This window comes from Polistes dominula, unplaced genomic scaffold, assembly GCF_049000335.1.
Source record: "Polistes dominula isolate Pdom_NZ unplaced genomic scaffold, Pdom_raw_medaka contig_18, whole genome shotgun sequence".
In the NCBI taxonomy this organism is placed as follows: Eukaryota; Metazoa; Arthropoda; class Insecta; order Hymenoptera; family Vespidae; genus Polistes; species Polistes dominula.
In genome coordinates, this window is record NW_028301164.1 from 3,107,813 (window position 1) to 3,122,894 (window position 15,082).

At 29.2% G+C, this 15,082-nt stretch overlaps 3 protein-coding genes and 1 long non-coding RNA gene across 6 annotated transcripts; 2 read left to right on the forward strand and 2 right to left on the reverse strand.

The window, feature by feature from the left end:
• The first annotated feature begins 234 nt into the window (after positions 1-234).
• On the forward strand, positions 235-2,045 carry TfIIEbeta (transcription factor IIEbeta). Its single transcript, XM_015328459.2, is given in 5 exon segments — positions 235-738; positions 956-1,220; positions 1,305-1,514; positions 1,581-1,836; positions 1,839-2,045. Coding segments are annotated over 5 exon segments (855 nt in total). The 5' UTR covers positions 235-676; the 3' UTR covers positions 1,901-2,045.
• On the reverse strand, positions 2,018-11,961 carry LOC107070350 (ras-related and estrogen-regulated growth inhibitor). 3 transcript variants are annotated; one of them, XM_015328460.2, is made up of 6 exons: positions 11,496-11,961; positions 8,891-9,004; positions 4,005-4,061; positions 3,403-3,476; positions 3,010-3,276; positions 2,018-2,933 (listed from the first exon to the last, which is right to left on the reverse strand). In XM_015328460.2, the coding sequence occupies exons 2-6, from the start codon at positions 8,985-8,987 to the stop codon at positions 2,778-2,780; spliced, it is 651 nt and encodes a 216-aa protein (XP_015183946.1). In that variant the 5' UTR covers positions 8,988-9,004; positions 11,496-11,961; the 3' UTR covers positions 2,018-2,777. The 3 variants fall into 3 exon arrangements, with proteins under 3 accessions (XP_015183946.1, XP_089035114.1, XP_089035113.1); XM_089178988.1 differs by lacking the exon at positions 11,496-11,961 and adding an exon at positions 10,979-11,450; XM_089178987.1 differs by lacking the exon at positions 11,496-11,961 and having other exon boundaries at positions 8,891-10,937.
• Positions 4,056-7,788, forward strand: LOC149030501 (uncharacterized). Its single transcript, XR_016178745.1, has 2 exons — positions 4,056-6,076; positions 6,149-7,788. It is a non-coding gene; the product is annotated as an uncharacterized LOC149030501 (long non-coding RNA).
• Positions 11,962-12,530: 569 nt separating the features above from the next.
• On the reverse strand, positions 12,531-14,426 carry LOC107070336 (uncharacterized). The gene is made up of 2 exons (XM_089178991.1): positions 13,930-14,426; positions 12,531-13,859 (listed from the first exon to the last, which is right to left on the reverse strand). The coding sequence occupies exons 1-2, from the start codon at positions 14,367-14,369 to the stop codon at positions 13,445-13,447; spliced, it is 855 nt and encodes a 284-aa protein (XP_089035117.1). The 5' UTR covers positions 14,370-14,426; the 3' UTR covers positions 12,531-13,444.
• Positions 14,427-15,082: the final 656 nt, after the last annotated feature.

Sequence of the window (15,082 nt, forward strand, 5' to 3'; positions counted from 1 at the left end):
GTTTATTATTTTTATAAGTATATTATTATTTTATTTATAATATAAAGAAAATCAAATATACGAGTGTGTGTATACGTGTATGTAGGAGTTACTCATACTGTATGCATACATATATGTATTTATATTTTTTATTAATAAAATATTTTTTGATTACCTAAAATTATTATGAAACCAAATTTTTTGCACTATCTTCTGGATTAACAATATGGAAATAAAACTGATTGGTTTAAAAATTGCAATCTTCTATTTTAGATATTACGTGATCATATAGTAATAAATGAAATAATATGATATATAAGATAATAATCAAATTATAGAAGAGAATATTTTATAAAATCTAATAATATGATTTATATAAAGTCATTAAAAAAGTATTGTTAATTAATTGGAAAAAATTAGATGAATATTTTCTTACTTGCAAATTCAAATTGATTCCCGTTTTATTATTACAAATCCGGCGCCAACAATCTATCGAGTTGTATCACGTGCGTACCTATCGAATACTATCGAACGTCTGGTATCGAGAGTTTGGGCTACACGAGCGCTCTCTTGATCTGTCATATAAACTAAGTGCAGTGTACACCTTCTTTCCCATGTTATATTTTTGTGTATGTATTATTAAAAATAAGTGAATTTTTTACGTATTAAAGATTCTTTTGGAAAAATTTTTGATAAAATGGATCCAGCATTATTGAGGGAACGAGAACTCTTTAAAAAACGAGCCCTATCTACTCCAGCGTAAGTACAATCATTTATTTTATTTCCTAACCTATATTCTATCATTTGAAATATTTTCTTTATATAAATTATGTATTATACATAAATGTTATATACAGTATTGTGAATATAAATATTATATGTAAAATATAGTATATATTATATATTAATTAATTATATACAAAATATAATTACAAATTTAATAATAAGTAAATTTATGTATAATTTTATTATATAGTGTTGAGAAGAAAAAGAAAGAACAAGAGAAAGATACCATTCGAGATGATCCACACAAAAAGAAACCAAAACCATCCATGGTTTCAACTGGACCAAAATTGGATATGGTTAACTATAAAACCATGACCGGTAGTACGCAGTACAAGTTTGGTGTTTTAGCAAAAATAGTAAAACACATGAAAGCGAGGCATCAAGACGGTGATGATCATCCATTAACTTTGGAAGAAATTTTAGATGAAACTAATCAACTGGATGTAGGATCAAAAGTAAGAATTTGAAATTGTTTTATTAGATTTTACATTGAATTATGTTTTATTCGAATTAAATTATTTACTGCGTTGTTATTAAAGGTGAAAACGTGGCTTCAGACAGAAGCGTTGTTAAAAAATCCTAAAATAGATGTAACACAGGATGGTAGATTCGCATTTAAAGCTATGTACAAAATTAAGGATAAAAAATCTTTGTTGAGACTTTTAAAACAACAAGATTTAAAGGGATTAGGTGGGATTTTATTAGAAGATATACAAGAAAGTTTACCACACTGCGAAAAGCATCTAAAGGTATAGTTAGCTGCATATATTTTAATTAATAATCTACGATATATTTTGTAAGAATTTTCTTTATAGAGTTTACAAAATGAAATATTACTCATAACGAGGCCACTTGACAAAAAGAAAATAGTTTTCTATAACGACAAGACAGCGCAGTTTCCTATCGATGAAGAATTTCAAAAATTATGGAGAGCTGTGGCAGTAGATGCAATGGATGATCAAAAAATAGATGAGTATTTAGAGAAACAAGGAATTAGATCTATGCAAGATCATGGTCCTAAAAAATTAGCACCCGTTAAAAGAAAGAAACCAAATAATAGGAGAAAACAATTTAAAAGCCGAGAGACAATGAACATTTAGCAGATGTTTTAGAAATTTACGATGACACTAAATAAATAACGAATATCAAATTCGTTATTATCTGTAAATATAGTATAATTGTAAAAATGATAATATCCTATGAAAGATTATGGATCTTAAATCTAATAAAATAAAATTAACATATCGCTTCATTGCTATAATAAATAAGTAAAATATTTATTTCACATTTTCTTATTGTAAGTAAAAAATAAATATATAGGTCAATCGTTAGAATCTATAACTCTTACCAACAATTTTTCGTGTATATATGTTTGCGTTTATATAAGATCAGCCTTTATGAAGCCTAATCGATGTGATTTATAAAATCGTTAATTTATTAACACTTTGATGGTGTTTTTTCTTGTTTATAATAATGTATCGATAATTTATTTTAGAACGAGTCGATGTTTTTAATACAAACCACTACTTACACTTTCGATAGATTTACGAGCTATACAAAAATATACAGCCTTTTATAAAAAACGTATGTTCCAGAGTAGATTTTAAAAGAAAAGATAAAAAGCAGTGTGTTGCTGCGTAAACAATTTATCGATAAAAAAAAATACGATCGTCAAAGTGTTAAGAAATAAAACGAATTTAGATAACTGTTATTCATTAAAAAAAGATCAATTTTTTTCTTAACAAAAGTACGTTATTAAAATTAGTCGCACGTTATAGCTGTACATGTTATTTGATATAAAATATTAACAGTATGATACAATCTTTGGCGCCTGATTTTTTTTTTATCAACTCGTTTAAAACGAGTCTACTGAAATCTCTTCTAGTCTTTTTCACTCTTTCTTCCTTTCTCTTGCTCTTTCTTCTTTCTCTTCTCTTTCTATCTTACTCAGTTCTGCACAGTCAATAAAAAATCCTATCTTATTAATTAAATCAAAATAATTAATTAATTAATCAATCCTTGGGTAAAGCGGAATCGCTTTTACCCCTGGAATATGTTCTCGTAGCTTTGCTACCAAGCATTCTGTCGAGCAACGATTGTTTATTTCTTCTTCTGGCAGCAAGAACTTCACGACACAATTCGTGAAACGATTCGGCTACTTGGACAACCTGTTTAATTTAAATTATCGATTGATTTTCGAAGAAAATGAAGATAAATTGTAATCGATTCGAAATAAAAATATACCTGTTCTGCCGCGCTAACTTCGCTGAACCAACATTCAAAATCTTTAGCCAAGATTTCCCCCTCTTCCGCACTGACCTGTCTTAGATGAACCATGTCAGCTTTGTTTCCAACCATAGCGAGTGGCATGGCAGCTTCTGGATCGGCTACCGCTAATGCTTCTTTTGCTTTTCTCACGAAATTGAAAGAACCACGATCAGTTATCGAATAAACTAAGAGTAAACCATCCGCCCACTGCAAAGTTTCCATCGACGGCATTTCATCGTCGCTCTGTAAAATCAGTTCTTCCTTTTAATATATGTAAATGTATATACGTGTTTAATCTTAACATTTCTACGATTACGTATAAACTTTTACAAATATGAAATTAAATTTATCATTAAAAACAAAAATTACCTTCGGACAGGAGTCCAAAATTTCGAAAAGAATTGGTTCCCCATCAACGAGCACTTCGTGTTTGTATCTGTTTTCTGTAAAAAAAAAAAAAAATAACTTTAAAAACAAAAGATATAATAAAATTGTTCGTTTTACTATGATGATTAGAATTTTTGAACAGACTGTATAACAAAATGGATAATTTATTTTCTAAATTAATGTGACGAAATAGTTTCTACTGATGTAAGTAAAAGTACTTTGTCCAGTGTCCACGTATTTGTAGAAAAGGAAAAAAAAGGTTCTTCCTTCGAGTATCAACCTCGCATTAGTACCCGTCCTGTCTAGTGTCAAATTCGTCTTTGATAAATTTAGACCAGACGCGGTCGGTGGAATGTAAAGAGGGATAGAAAGAGAAAGAGAAAGAAAGACAGAGGCAGAGAAAGATAGAGTCGCGGTCTTAGAAACAGTTACAGCCGTTGGCAATACTTCAGAAAATAGTCCATTCTATTGTCACTTAGAAAATCGGTGCTTAATTTTATTATAATAATATTGTATAAAAAAGGATGAAAAAATGATTTAAAAAAAAAGCAATATAGCATTGAAAGAAGAAGAAAAATTCTTACCAGATTGATGATCGTATTCTCCGATATATCGCCTCGTTAAAAACCTCACTGTCAACGCTGTAAAATATAATGAAAACGGTATGGTCAGGATCAATGTTTACAGTAAAGAAAATCGAAAACGAATTTATAACGTGCAGTCTGGCCTGTTTTTCAATGTCATAAACGATATGAAAACGAACATTTCCGTCTTAACGTTTGTTTCTCATTTGGCAGATGGCTTTCTTAGCGTTAACAGTGATATTGGAACATCGTCAAATTTCTACTATTAAGTGGATCTTTTTTCTTTTTCTTTTTCTTTTTCTTTTTTTAGACACTATATAAAGATTTAGAACTTACGAATGCAGTTGTATAAAGAAAAATTCTACAAACATCATAAATTATGTTTCTAAGAGGATATTACGATGGAATTTTTGGTTGTTTTAATATTATTTGATATAAATGACGAGTAACGTGAAAAATGTTAAGAAAATGAGATCAAAATAAAACGAAGAATAACTCGAATCGATATTTTTATGATCGAATAACATGATCGAGTGTGTATTTTATGTATATGCATATGTGTGTGTGTGCAACCAACGTATACAATGTCGGATAGAGCCGCGTAACACAATGCTGCATTTTTTTTCTATTGCAAGTTCGCTTTTGCATTTCACCGATGATACGCGTATTTATATAAAATGCATATATATATATATATATAAACGACGCCTGATATAACGTAACCTTTTCCGTGGCAAACGAGTTCGTTACGTGTGTCAACTAAGACATATTTCCTCTTTTTCTGTCTCTCATTCGAAAAAGAGGATGAGTATGAACGACGAGTTCCACCTGACGTTTTTCGAGTTGGAAGCTTTTAAAAGCATCGACGGACTCCTAGTACTTACTTAAACTTCACTCATCTTTTGTATTATTTTATTTTTATTTTAAATGAATAATATATCGATGACCTTTTTAAAATTCATCTTTTACATTTATTCAATTATTCTTGTAAAATATCAAAAAGTTAATGATACGTTTTATTACAAAATAATTAATCAAATTATCTCGCGAAATTTCATATTACGCATGTGTGCGTATGTTAAAAGAAAAATCTAAAAGATAAATTAATACGATGAAAAACAATCCTTTCTATATATTCGATTTATTAAATTGTAATTGTACTATTTTAATTAATTTCTTTTATTATTTCTCAATTGATTTGTATTACAGATTTTTATTTGTTACGTGTATGTGTGTTTGAATGATAATTTATGAGAAAAATCAGTTTAATTTTAATGAACATATGTCGTGCGTTTGCTCTTCGTTTATCTCGATATCTCAAGCTTGAGGAGAAAGAAGAAGCAGAGACCTAGTGACCCGCTTCGAGGTATACCACACTATTTTTACCTCGAACTCGAACCTGCCTCGGCGCCACAAAACCTTGCACGAGAGTTACGTTAACATCGAAACATTGCGGCGCCTTTTCATCTCAAATCAGATCAGGTGACAACTTCGCAATTCGCCAACAGTATCAACAGATTCGTTTCTTTTAACCCTTTCCATCGAATTATTATCTGAGATTTATATCTTTACTATCGTATTCGAATCACTTAAGATAAATATTTCTCAAATTTTTACTATTATTTCAAAATTTAATTTAAAAATCAGAATTTATTTAACGATATTGATAACAGGGTTTAAAACAAAAAAATAATTGTTAATTTTAATCGATGCAAATGTCTATTATTGTTTAACATTTCCAAGTACATGGAATACACAGACTGGCACGTTGTCTTCTTAAGAATTATTTTAATATTCTAATACACTCTATTAATATTACAGGTAACTTTTAAGTCTATTACTGCGCAAGAACAATAAAATAATTACATTAGAATGAAAAAAATGTAAAAATTACAACGTTATAATCTTAAATTTGATTAATTAGGAATATTATTACCGTTGTACACATGCGCATTATTCGGAAAGTCATATAAACAACATTGAATAAATGCAGTTACATAGATGACCACTTGTCAGTTTGAAGGTGAATTTCGAAAAGGACGGTACTTCAATCATATATTCCGAGCTTTTAGGTAACAATACACATTCTTTTCGATTAATTAACAATTATTTTAATATTCTAATACATTCTACTTGTATTATAGAACATTTTTATCTCTGAAGTCATCACAGTAACAACCCTTTTCTTGTATTTATAAAATCATATAATAAGTTCTGAATTTTTTCAAAACGATTCAGGTACAACTTTTGAAACTCACATTGTAATTCAATTCTAGGAACTGTTGCATTTCAATCATGATAAAATTATCTATTATTTTTTGTTCGAAATGAAACGTAATAAGCAGGCCTTGAATCGTTTTTATTCGTAATAGTACGAGCTGTTTTAGCATATGTTTTATTATATTCATATACAATTGCACTAATTGTAAATGTACCTTCCTGTGTACTTATGAATTATTTTCTAACACATGAACACCTGTAAAAAATAATTAACGTTTTACAACGACTTGTTTTATTAGGTTACTATTAAAATAGTAACGTGTTAGATGTTATAATTTTTAATAAGGAAATAAAAGAATTTATAATACATTAATAAAAATAATACAAAATAGAAATCTTATGATATAATTGAAATAATGTGAAAGACATTTATTTTAATTAAAAATAATATAAAATAGAAATCTTATAAGATAATCGAAATAACGAAAGACATTTATTATTAATTGATTGAATTTTTGAAAGCTCGTATTTGCTATAAGTACAAAGAACGTTTTATTGAAGATAAAAATTTGTAAGAGTTCAAATATCGTAGGATGTTCTGTTGAGGAAAGAACGTACAAGTTCAGGGGCTTTTAGTTTTACACGAAATACAACATTTTAAACGATAATACAGAATCGATCGAAATTGATTCCGCAAGACTTCCATTAATAAGAGAATTCGTGAAGAGTACGCAGACGGTTGACTACGTTTGATCTCTTTCATAATAAACGAGTTTCCATCGTTCATCGTTGTATGCGTGTAAAACGTAAAGCACGCCGACCTCACTCAATGGGCACACACACACACATTACTATAGGAAGAAATTCATTTATAAGTAAGAATCAATCGAGAAAAATAATTTTCTAATAAATGTTAACTACTCAATTATTAAAAATAAGTATAGTAAGTCACCGAAGTATTTGTATCTACTCGATTATCAATATTTTTTAATAATTTTGCTTCTATTAGAAATTATCACAATTATTCATATTTTAGGATAATTCCATTTTCAAACTGATATTAATTTTATTGCAAAAAATCTCTCCAAAAAGAAAAAATATTTTATTGTCAGAGAAATATAAGAGACCAATAATATATCAAATTTTGTTTGTAATAAATTTCATAGAATTTAATAATCCTAAAATATGTTTCTATATATATATAAATGATAAAAAGATATTGTATTGTAAGAGAAAAATATTGATTGTTTTCAATTAAATGAGAAGAAGATTGCCAAATATTCTCGTTACTCGTTGTAAATGTTTATACTCGACTAAGGTTTTATTCATTTTATTGAATTATTTGACAAATCTTTTAAAATTCGTTCGAATTCGGAAATAACACATTATAAATAGAAGAAATTGCAACGATACGAGTAGAAGAAAAAGAAGAAGAAGAAGTAACCGTTAAGGCGAACGATTATTTACTCGCCTACCTGTCTTTAGCACGTGCCATTACCGAAAATACACCCGGGTTGGCTGCTCTCAGGGTCCTCAAAGCTATCACGGCATGCTTCTCTCGTTCTATCTAACGTCGTCTTATGTTAGCAAGGGTTTTCGTCGCACTTGCACTTGAATCTTCTCATCCTCTTTCCTATATCCCTCTCTTTCTCTCTTTCATTTTCAAAAGAGAGAGAAAATTACGATCGAGTTCAAAACCTTAGATATATATCTCACATGTTCACGAATCCTCTTAAAACGATCAATATTTGCTGACCAAAGAGAAAAATATTTTTAGAATCTTCTTCTTCTTCTTCTTCATCTTCCTCGTCTATTGCAATATTCTTTTACATTCGTTAGACAAACTGATAATAATTAATTTAGTAAGAAAACTCAGACATCCTTCAACTCAACATGTTTTCCGCTATTAGTCCAAGGTCTTCCGCATCGCGCCAAATTCTTAAACGACCGTATTATCGTCATAGTTTTTGATCGTTTTAGAAAGCATCATCATCATCATTTCGAAAATTTATTTTTAATTTTACTTATTAAAAATTAACAATGTTCAAAGAATCGTTTCATTGTTTTTATCGATTAGTTAAGGGGTAACGCCACTCTAGAGTCTGAAAAAAAGCCTATTTTTGGAGAATTTTTTTTGCGAACACTAAATGAAGAATAGAATTTCTTTTTTGAGGGTTCGTTAATCATATATTGAACTATGTAAACAAATATTTTGATTGATTTTAGATACAAAGTTGCGTAGGTATTCGTGGCTGAACAAAACTCTGTTTTTATTTTTTTTTTTGGCTAAAACTAGCTTACTCATACCTGGACACGTATGAAATGTGGAACAAAAAACGAAAGAAATGCTTAATCTATGTACTATTATCTAGAGAACTACGTATGAATTTTTCCCTAGGTCAAATTCTGTGAACTTGAAAAAGTCAACCTTTTTTCCTCAAAGTTGCGCCAATTTCACAGAATTAATTGACCCCTTAAAAGTCTTTGTTTTTCTCTCTTTCTTTTTTTTTTTTGCTATGATACGTGAACTCATATGTGTGTGTGTATGTGTGTGTGTGTGTCTATACTGTATTTTTTATATTACGAAAGAGTACGCACATATGCACACGTTTATATATTGTTATCGTTTACTCAATTATTACAAACAACATTATTTTCCTACTCACCACTTTTTCCAACCCCTGGCGCACCGATAACGGCTACCTTTACTTCGCACAGCGAACTCTTTTTCCTTCGAATACCCCTAATTGCATTTGACGTCATGCTCCGTGCACTCGTCACTATGGACAAAAACAAAAATAAATGAAAAATAATAATAAACATACGTATGACGATGAAAACATAGTGCACTGTAAAGTGTTCGGGGAAAGCTTTTTGATATATTCCTTAACACGTTGCCGCACACTTTTATTTGACGATCGTGCTTAGAAATATGAAGATCGGACGGTTATAGCCGTCATTTGCGGCAACGTGTTAAATAATGTTTTTATTTAATATAAAGTTGAGTGGTTATTAATTGACATCAAAATAAAACGTACTGTCAAACAAAATTATAAATATATATATATATATATATATTTTTAATAGAAAATAATATTTTCTATTAACTATAAATAAATTTGATACGATTTTGAGTCAAATTTTTTCTTGGAGAAGTGTGGGAAAGTCAGTCAAATGTTTATAGAACGTTTTTTTACGATTATTATATTTTTTAGATTAAAGAGTATATTATAAACAATTTGTAAATGGGAAAATAAATAAAATTATGAATATATTTTCAATAGAAAATAATATTTTCTATTGCAAATAAATGTAAGATTTTCTAGTCAAATTTTTTCTTGGAGGAGTTGAGTGAGTCAGTCAAATGTTTATAGAACAATTTTTACGATTATTATTTTTTAAATACTACAAAATATATAATAAACAATTGAAATGGAAAATATGTAAAAATAGTATTGTTAGTAAATGAAATTTGTATTGATTTTATCGTCACGTTCGTATAAACGAGAATCGAATTCGTTTTATCGATGTGTTTAGTTCGTATCGTTCTTGAACAAGAACAAGAACGAAAATGAGAATGAAGATGAGAATGAGAGAGAAATAGAATTAGAGAGAGAGAGAGAGAGAGAGACAGAGATAAATAGAATGAGTGAAGAATAAGAAGAGAAAAGATCGTATCGATGACATTTCATACGATGTGCTAGATCCCATTTAAGAGACTATCATCTCGTACTACTCTTGGTATTCTGTATTTCGACCCATTTACAAGATGTTTCGTGTCTCATTCCCTTTCTTATTCTAAATCAAAACGGAAGCAAATTCAAAGTAGAGAATCACGTTAACGTATTTTCTCTTCATCTTCTATTTCTCTTTCTTATACACGAGAGATGGTTTAAACACAGCAATTCTGTACACTCAGGGCGACGTTCTGCCGGCCATTTTAACAACTTAGGGTAAAACGAAAGAAAAGAAGAAGAAGAAGGAAGAAAAGAAGATAAAGAAGAAGAAGAAGAACAAGAGCAGAAGAAGAAGGAAGAACAGGGGCTGCTGATGTAGGGGGAAAGCAATTGGAAAAAATAAGAGAGAGAGAGAGAGAGAGAGGAGAGTATGAGAGAGATTCGATGCGTTACATTAATAGAACGCTTCGCACATGTCTCGAGGAATCTTGAGAATTCGTTTGGTCGTTCAACAATGCGATGTCTCACGAGAATATCATTCCCCGGAAATTTATAAGGGACTATGGACTCTCTTTTCTATCTTTCATATTAGATTGTCAAATCAAATAGTTAAAGACAATAGAAAAACAAGATTGATTAGAATAATAAATTACATAATAAGTTAATCAATAATTTTAATGATAAGTAGATATGTTTAATAGGAATTGTAACATTCATTGATCGTATCTACAAAATAATATTATAAAGGGTTATCACAAGTTTAACACATTTCAAGTGTGTATAAAACCTAGAATATAAAAAAATAATAATAGATCAAGGATACGTGTAAATTATATCATATGATATAATAGAAAATAATAATTGAAAATAAACATTTCAAAAACAGGATATTATAAAGGACAAATTTCGTAATATTTGTTAAAATAAGTAAAATAAAATTAGAGGAAAATGATGATTCACTTATTAGAATCCTTATATTCTTTTTTATGTACAGTAAATCCGTTACAATCATAATGATAGGATCTGAACGTAAGATATGTAAGAACGCTGGTTATCTTTTTTCAAAATCAACCTTACATTATCACTTTTACGTTCTCTAATCGAAATGAAGTAGATTTTCCGTAGTACGCGGGAAAAGTTAAGTTAACTTTGTGAGAACAGTAGTATTAGTAGCATTTTCTCTTTCTCAGAGATGATATCGCACGTTCCCATTCTTCGTGGGCCCCAAGAAATGAGAAGGAGAACTTGCTCGCGATCTTGGCAATGGGCCAACGGATCTAAGGAAATTTAGTATCGCTCGGTAGTCGATTCCGTGATTCATGCGCCGAAAATCTCTTAATATTTGGAACAACGACTTTTGACTTGATTTTGACCGTCCGAGATAGATCAGTGCCGATAAACTCGATTTCAAACGATTCCCATTACGATCTCATGAAAGATCATTAAATCAGTAACATATATATATAATTTTTTTATCGATCGTTAAAAAAGAATATAATATATAGGAAAAATATTTTGTATTGAAACATCGATATTATTGCCTATAATGTTAATGTATTTCTACTGAAACTACGTCATTTTATTTGAAACTTACCTCTCGTACTTTTGTATTATCCTTTAGTCTCACGATCCTTTCACGCGTTTAATTAATTTAATATTCAATGAATTGTTCTATCTATCTATCTCTTTATCTTTCTCTTTCTTAATTTAAAATTAGATTATTCGTTGTTCACAATAAACGTTGACCCAAATGTAAAATTGTGATTTGAATGATGAAGATAAAGTACATCTTTCTTAGGAATATCGTTTAAAGAACGCGCGTGCAATGTTTCGATCAGCGAAAGTAGATCCCTCTCTCTCTCTCTCTCTTTCTTTTGATCAGAATCTCTTTCACGAATCGTTTGAGTTTAGTCAGGAGATATTCAGTAAACGTGTCACGTGTTTCCTGACAATTTCACGAGTACGGTGTTCACGATCCGACGCGGTTCTTGGCCTCCGCACGACTGTGTCGGCCCGTTTTCTCTCTTCGTTCGCTCGTTGCTCGACAGACGGACGTCCTTTATTGCTCTTAAGCCACGAATACTAGCCGCGCGATAGCTAACTTCCGGTTATTCGTGAGAGAATAAGAGAAAGAAAGAATGATAGAACAAGCGAGTAATAAAATCAACCCTCTCTTTACAATTTAAAAAACGTCAACAACTCAAACTTGTTTAAATTTGCCGCCAATATTTTTCTATTAGATTAGTGGAATTGATTTAAATATATCATTGTCAGAATATTTTGTTAAACTTATCTAACTTTTTTTTTAAATACTTTAAAAGTATGAATATTTTTTTTTTCTAACACCGTTTTAATCTGACGATAAAAATTGGTCTAAAAATTATGTGATTTTTAGAAATCTATAATTCTTAGGAGAAACATAATGTTTGTTTTAGATCCAGTTATAATACATGAAGGAAATTTTACTCAAAAATTTGACGAATAGCTTGTAAATTCTTTCTAATCGATAATACCAACGATAATTTGCAACATTTATATGTGTTATTAATCGTACAAGTTAGTTTTCAATTAACAAAGTTGCTTAAAGTTTTTGGAACGATTTAAAATCATATTATTATTTAGTTGAACATAAAAATTTAACAATCCTGAGTGGAAACAAATTTGTTTGAAGTTATATTCTGAGGTATAATTTTAATTTATCGCGGTTGTGTTCGTTGGTAATGAAAGATTCCACGTTTATCGGCAGCAACTCGTTCAGCTTTTCGTTTCTTGTTCGAAGCAGAGCCACTCGTTCACGATATCGTTCACTTTTCCATAAATTTCTTCCTTTCCGACCATTTTTCTTCCTCTTCATCCTCCTTCTTCTTATTCTACCTTGTTCAATTTTGAGATACGTTGATAGGTTTTTCCAGGACATCCACCAAAAATCCATTTTAGTGCACACGATAATGAATTTTCCGAGGAATCTGAATAATCGACAATCCCATTCGTTAATCTTCGTTTTTTATTTCTTGTTTTTGTTTTTTTTTTTTTCAAAATATAATTATTTTATAATTGACTCGGTTAGTTTTAGATATTCAAGAGAGAAGAATCTCGTCTTTTACGTATTATAAAAATAGGTCGATCAAAAAGAAAAGTATACTCTTTATAATTCGAGGTCACGTCTTTACGTTTTACCATTCACCTTTTGTATATCCTCATATACTTTTCTTTTTTTCTTCTTCTATTTTAACACATTTTACGTAGGTTTTATATTATTGCAAAATTTGTACAAAACCATTCGATCATTCGTTATGATTGTTTAATATTTTAATCTTATGGATAGCTTAAAATATACATTAAGTGAAAAAGAATTTCATTTCATTTGATTTTAATTTCATGACAAATATTATTCATAATAAACCGACGTAAAATGTATTTAAAAAAAAAATTATTACAAATGTTTTATTAAAAAGATAAGAAGAATAATCATAGAGTAGATCGATCGTACATTAAAAAAAAAAAAACAAACAAACAAACAAAAAGAAAGAAAAAGTATTAATCTTATAGGAATGATCGTCTATTGCGTCGTATTCTCGAAGGAAATAAAATTTCACTGGAAGACGAGCTATGATATCCTCCTCCCATCGACGTACTTATCGTCGTCGTAGTTTCCTCGACGTTTCTTTTTTTACAAAATTTCAATCCCTTTTCTATTTCATTTCCACATTGCGAATTTTCGTCATCCGCTTCCGCATCTAAACTCGTATAAGAACTTTCGTTGTAAGACATTTCTGGTATAGTATCACCGTGCATTTGTCGTATTCCAATGATTTTTCTTCTTTTTCTTCTTTTACGAATTTTATCTCCTTTCGAATCATCATCCATAGATATTTCATTTTTATTCGTGAAATATTGATTATCACCGACTGTTTCTTCCTGATAGGTCGATAACATCTCCGAATTGTTTTGATTAAACCTAAAACACAATATAATGTTGATCATTTATGTTAAAATTTTCTCCCAATTCATTGATTATTTTCATTTACCTGTCGTTCGATGATTCGTAATAATTTAAAGATAAATTCTGTAATAAAAAGAAAAAAAAGGAAAAAATGAACAAGTAAAATAATGATGTTCGTAAAATTAGCTTTGCAATAGGAGTGAAATTAAATGAAAAAATATTAACCGATTCATTCGGTTCACAATCTTCGGAATATCCAATGACATATTTTTGTTTCGAGTAAGGAACGTCATTTCGATGATTAAACGAATGATCCATCATCTTCTGACCATTTTCATTTTTTAAACGAACAGTATATACGTCACACTTTTGTTGATATTGATCTTGCAAGAAAGGTGCTAACTCGAGACAAGTTTTCAACGTAACATCATTTGCAATCATTTCACGATAACGTCGATTATCTCGACGATGATTTAAATATTTTTTTTCTAGATCACGGATATAACCTTTAGAACGTGTTATCATATTTTCTTGATACCTGAAAAATATATTCTGTATAAATTTTTGTCAATTATTATAAAATTAATTTTAAACAAATTAACGTTTAACAATTCACCTAGATAATCTTTCATTAGTTTTATTTTTTTCCACGTTGCGTCTTTTCGAATGATTGTTTAAAAATGTACGTCGTTTAAATTTCATTTTTTTCCCATAATCACTTTCTGTAGCACGTAGGGTAAATTTTAATCCATCAGCAATGAGATCGATCAAAAAACAACAAGCCTTTCTTACATCTAACAAGTATAATTTATTTGTAAGAACATTTGTGTCATCTTGTTCAATTAAAACCCTTTGGGTACATATGACGAATAAGATTCGTCATCTGAATTTAAGAAGCTTATATAAATATATCAATATATATATTTTATTTAATTATATATTTATATTTTACAAATATATTTATTTTATTTCATTAATATATTTATTTATATTTTTTAATTGAAATGCTGTTGCAAAAATATATTTATATCACCAATATAAATATATATTCCAAATAAAGTACATTATTTGTACACATTAAAATCTACTATAACAAAATAATTAAAAGCAACAAATTAAATCCCTTATATATGCATCCAAATCTTCAAATAATTCAGTACTCAAAGGGTTAATTTAGTTTGTTTGTTATTTTTATAATTATTAATTATCATTCGTTTGTCTATTTTTATCATCGATTT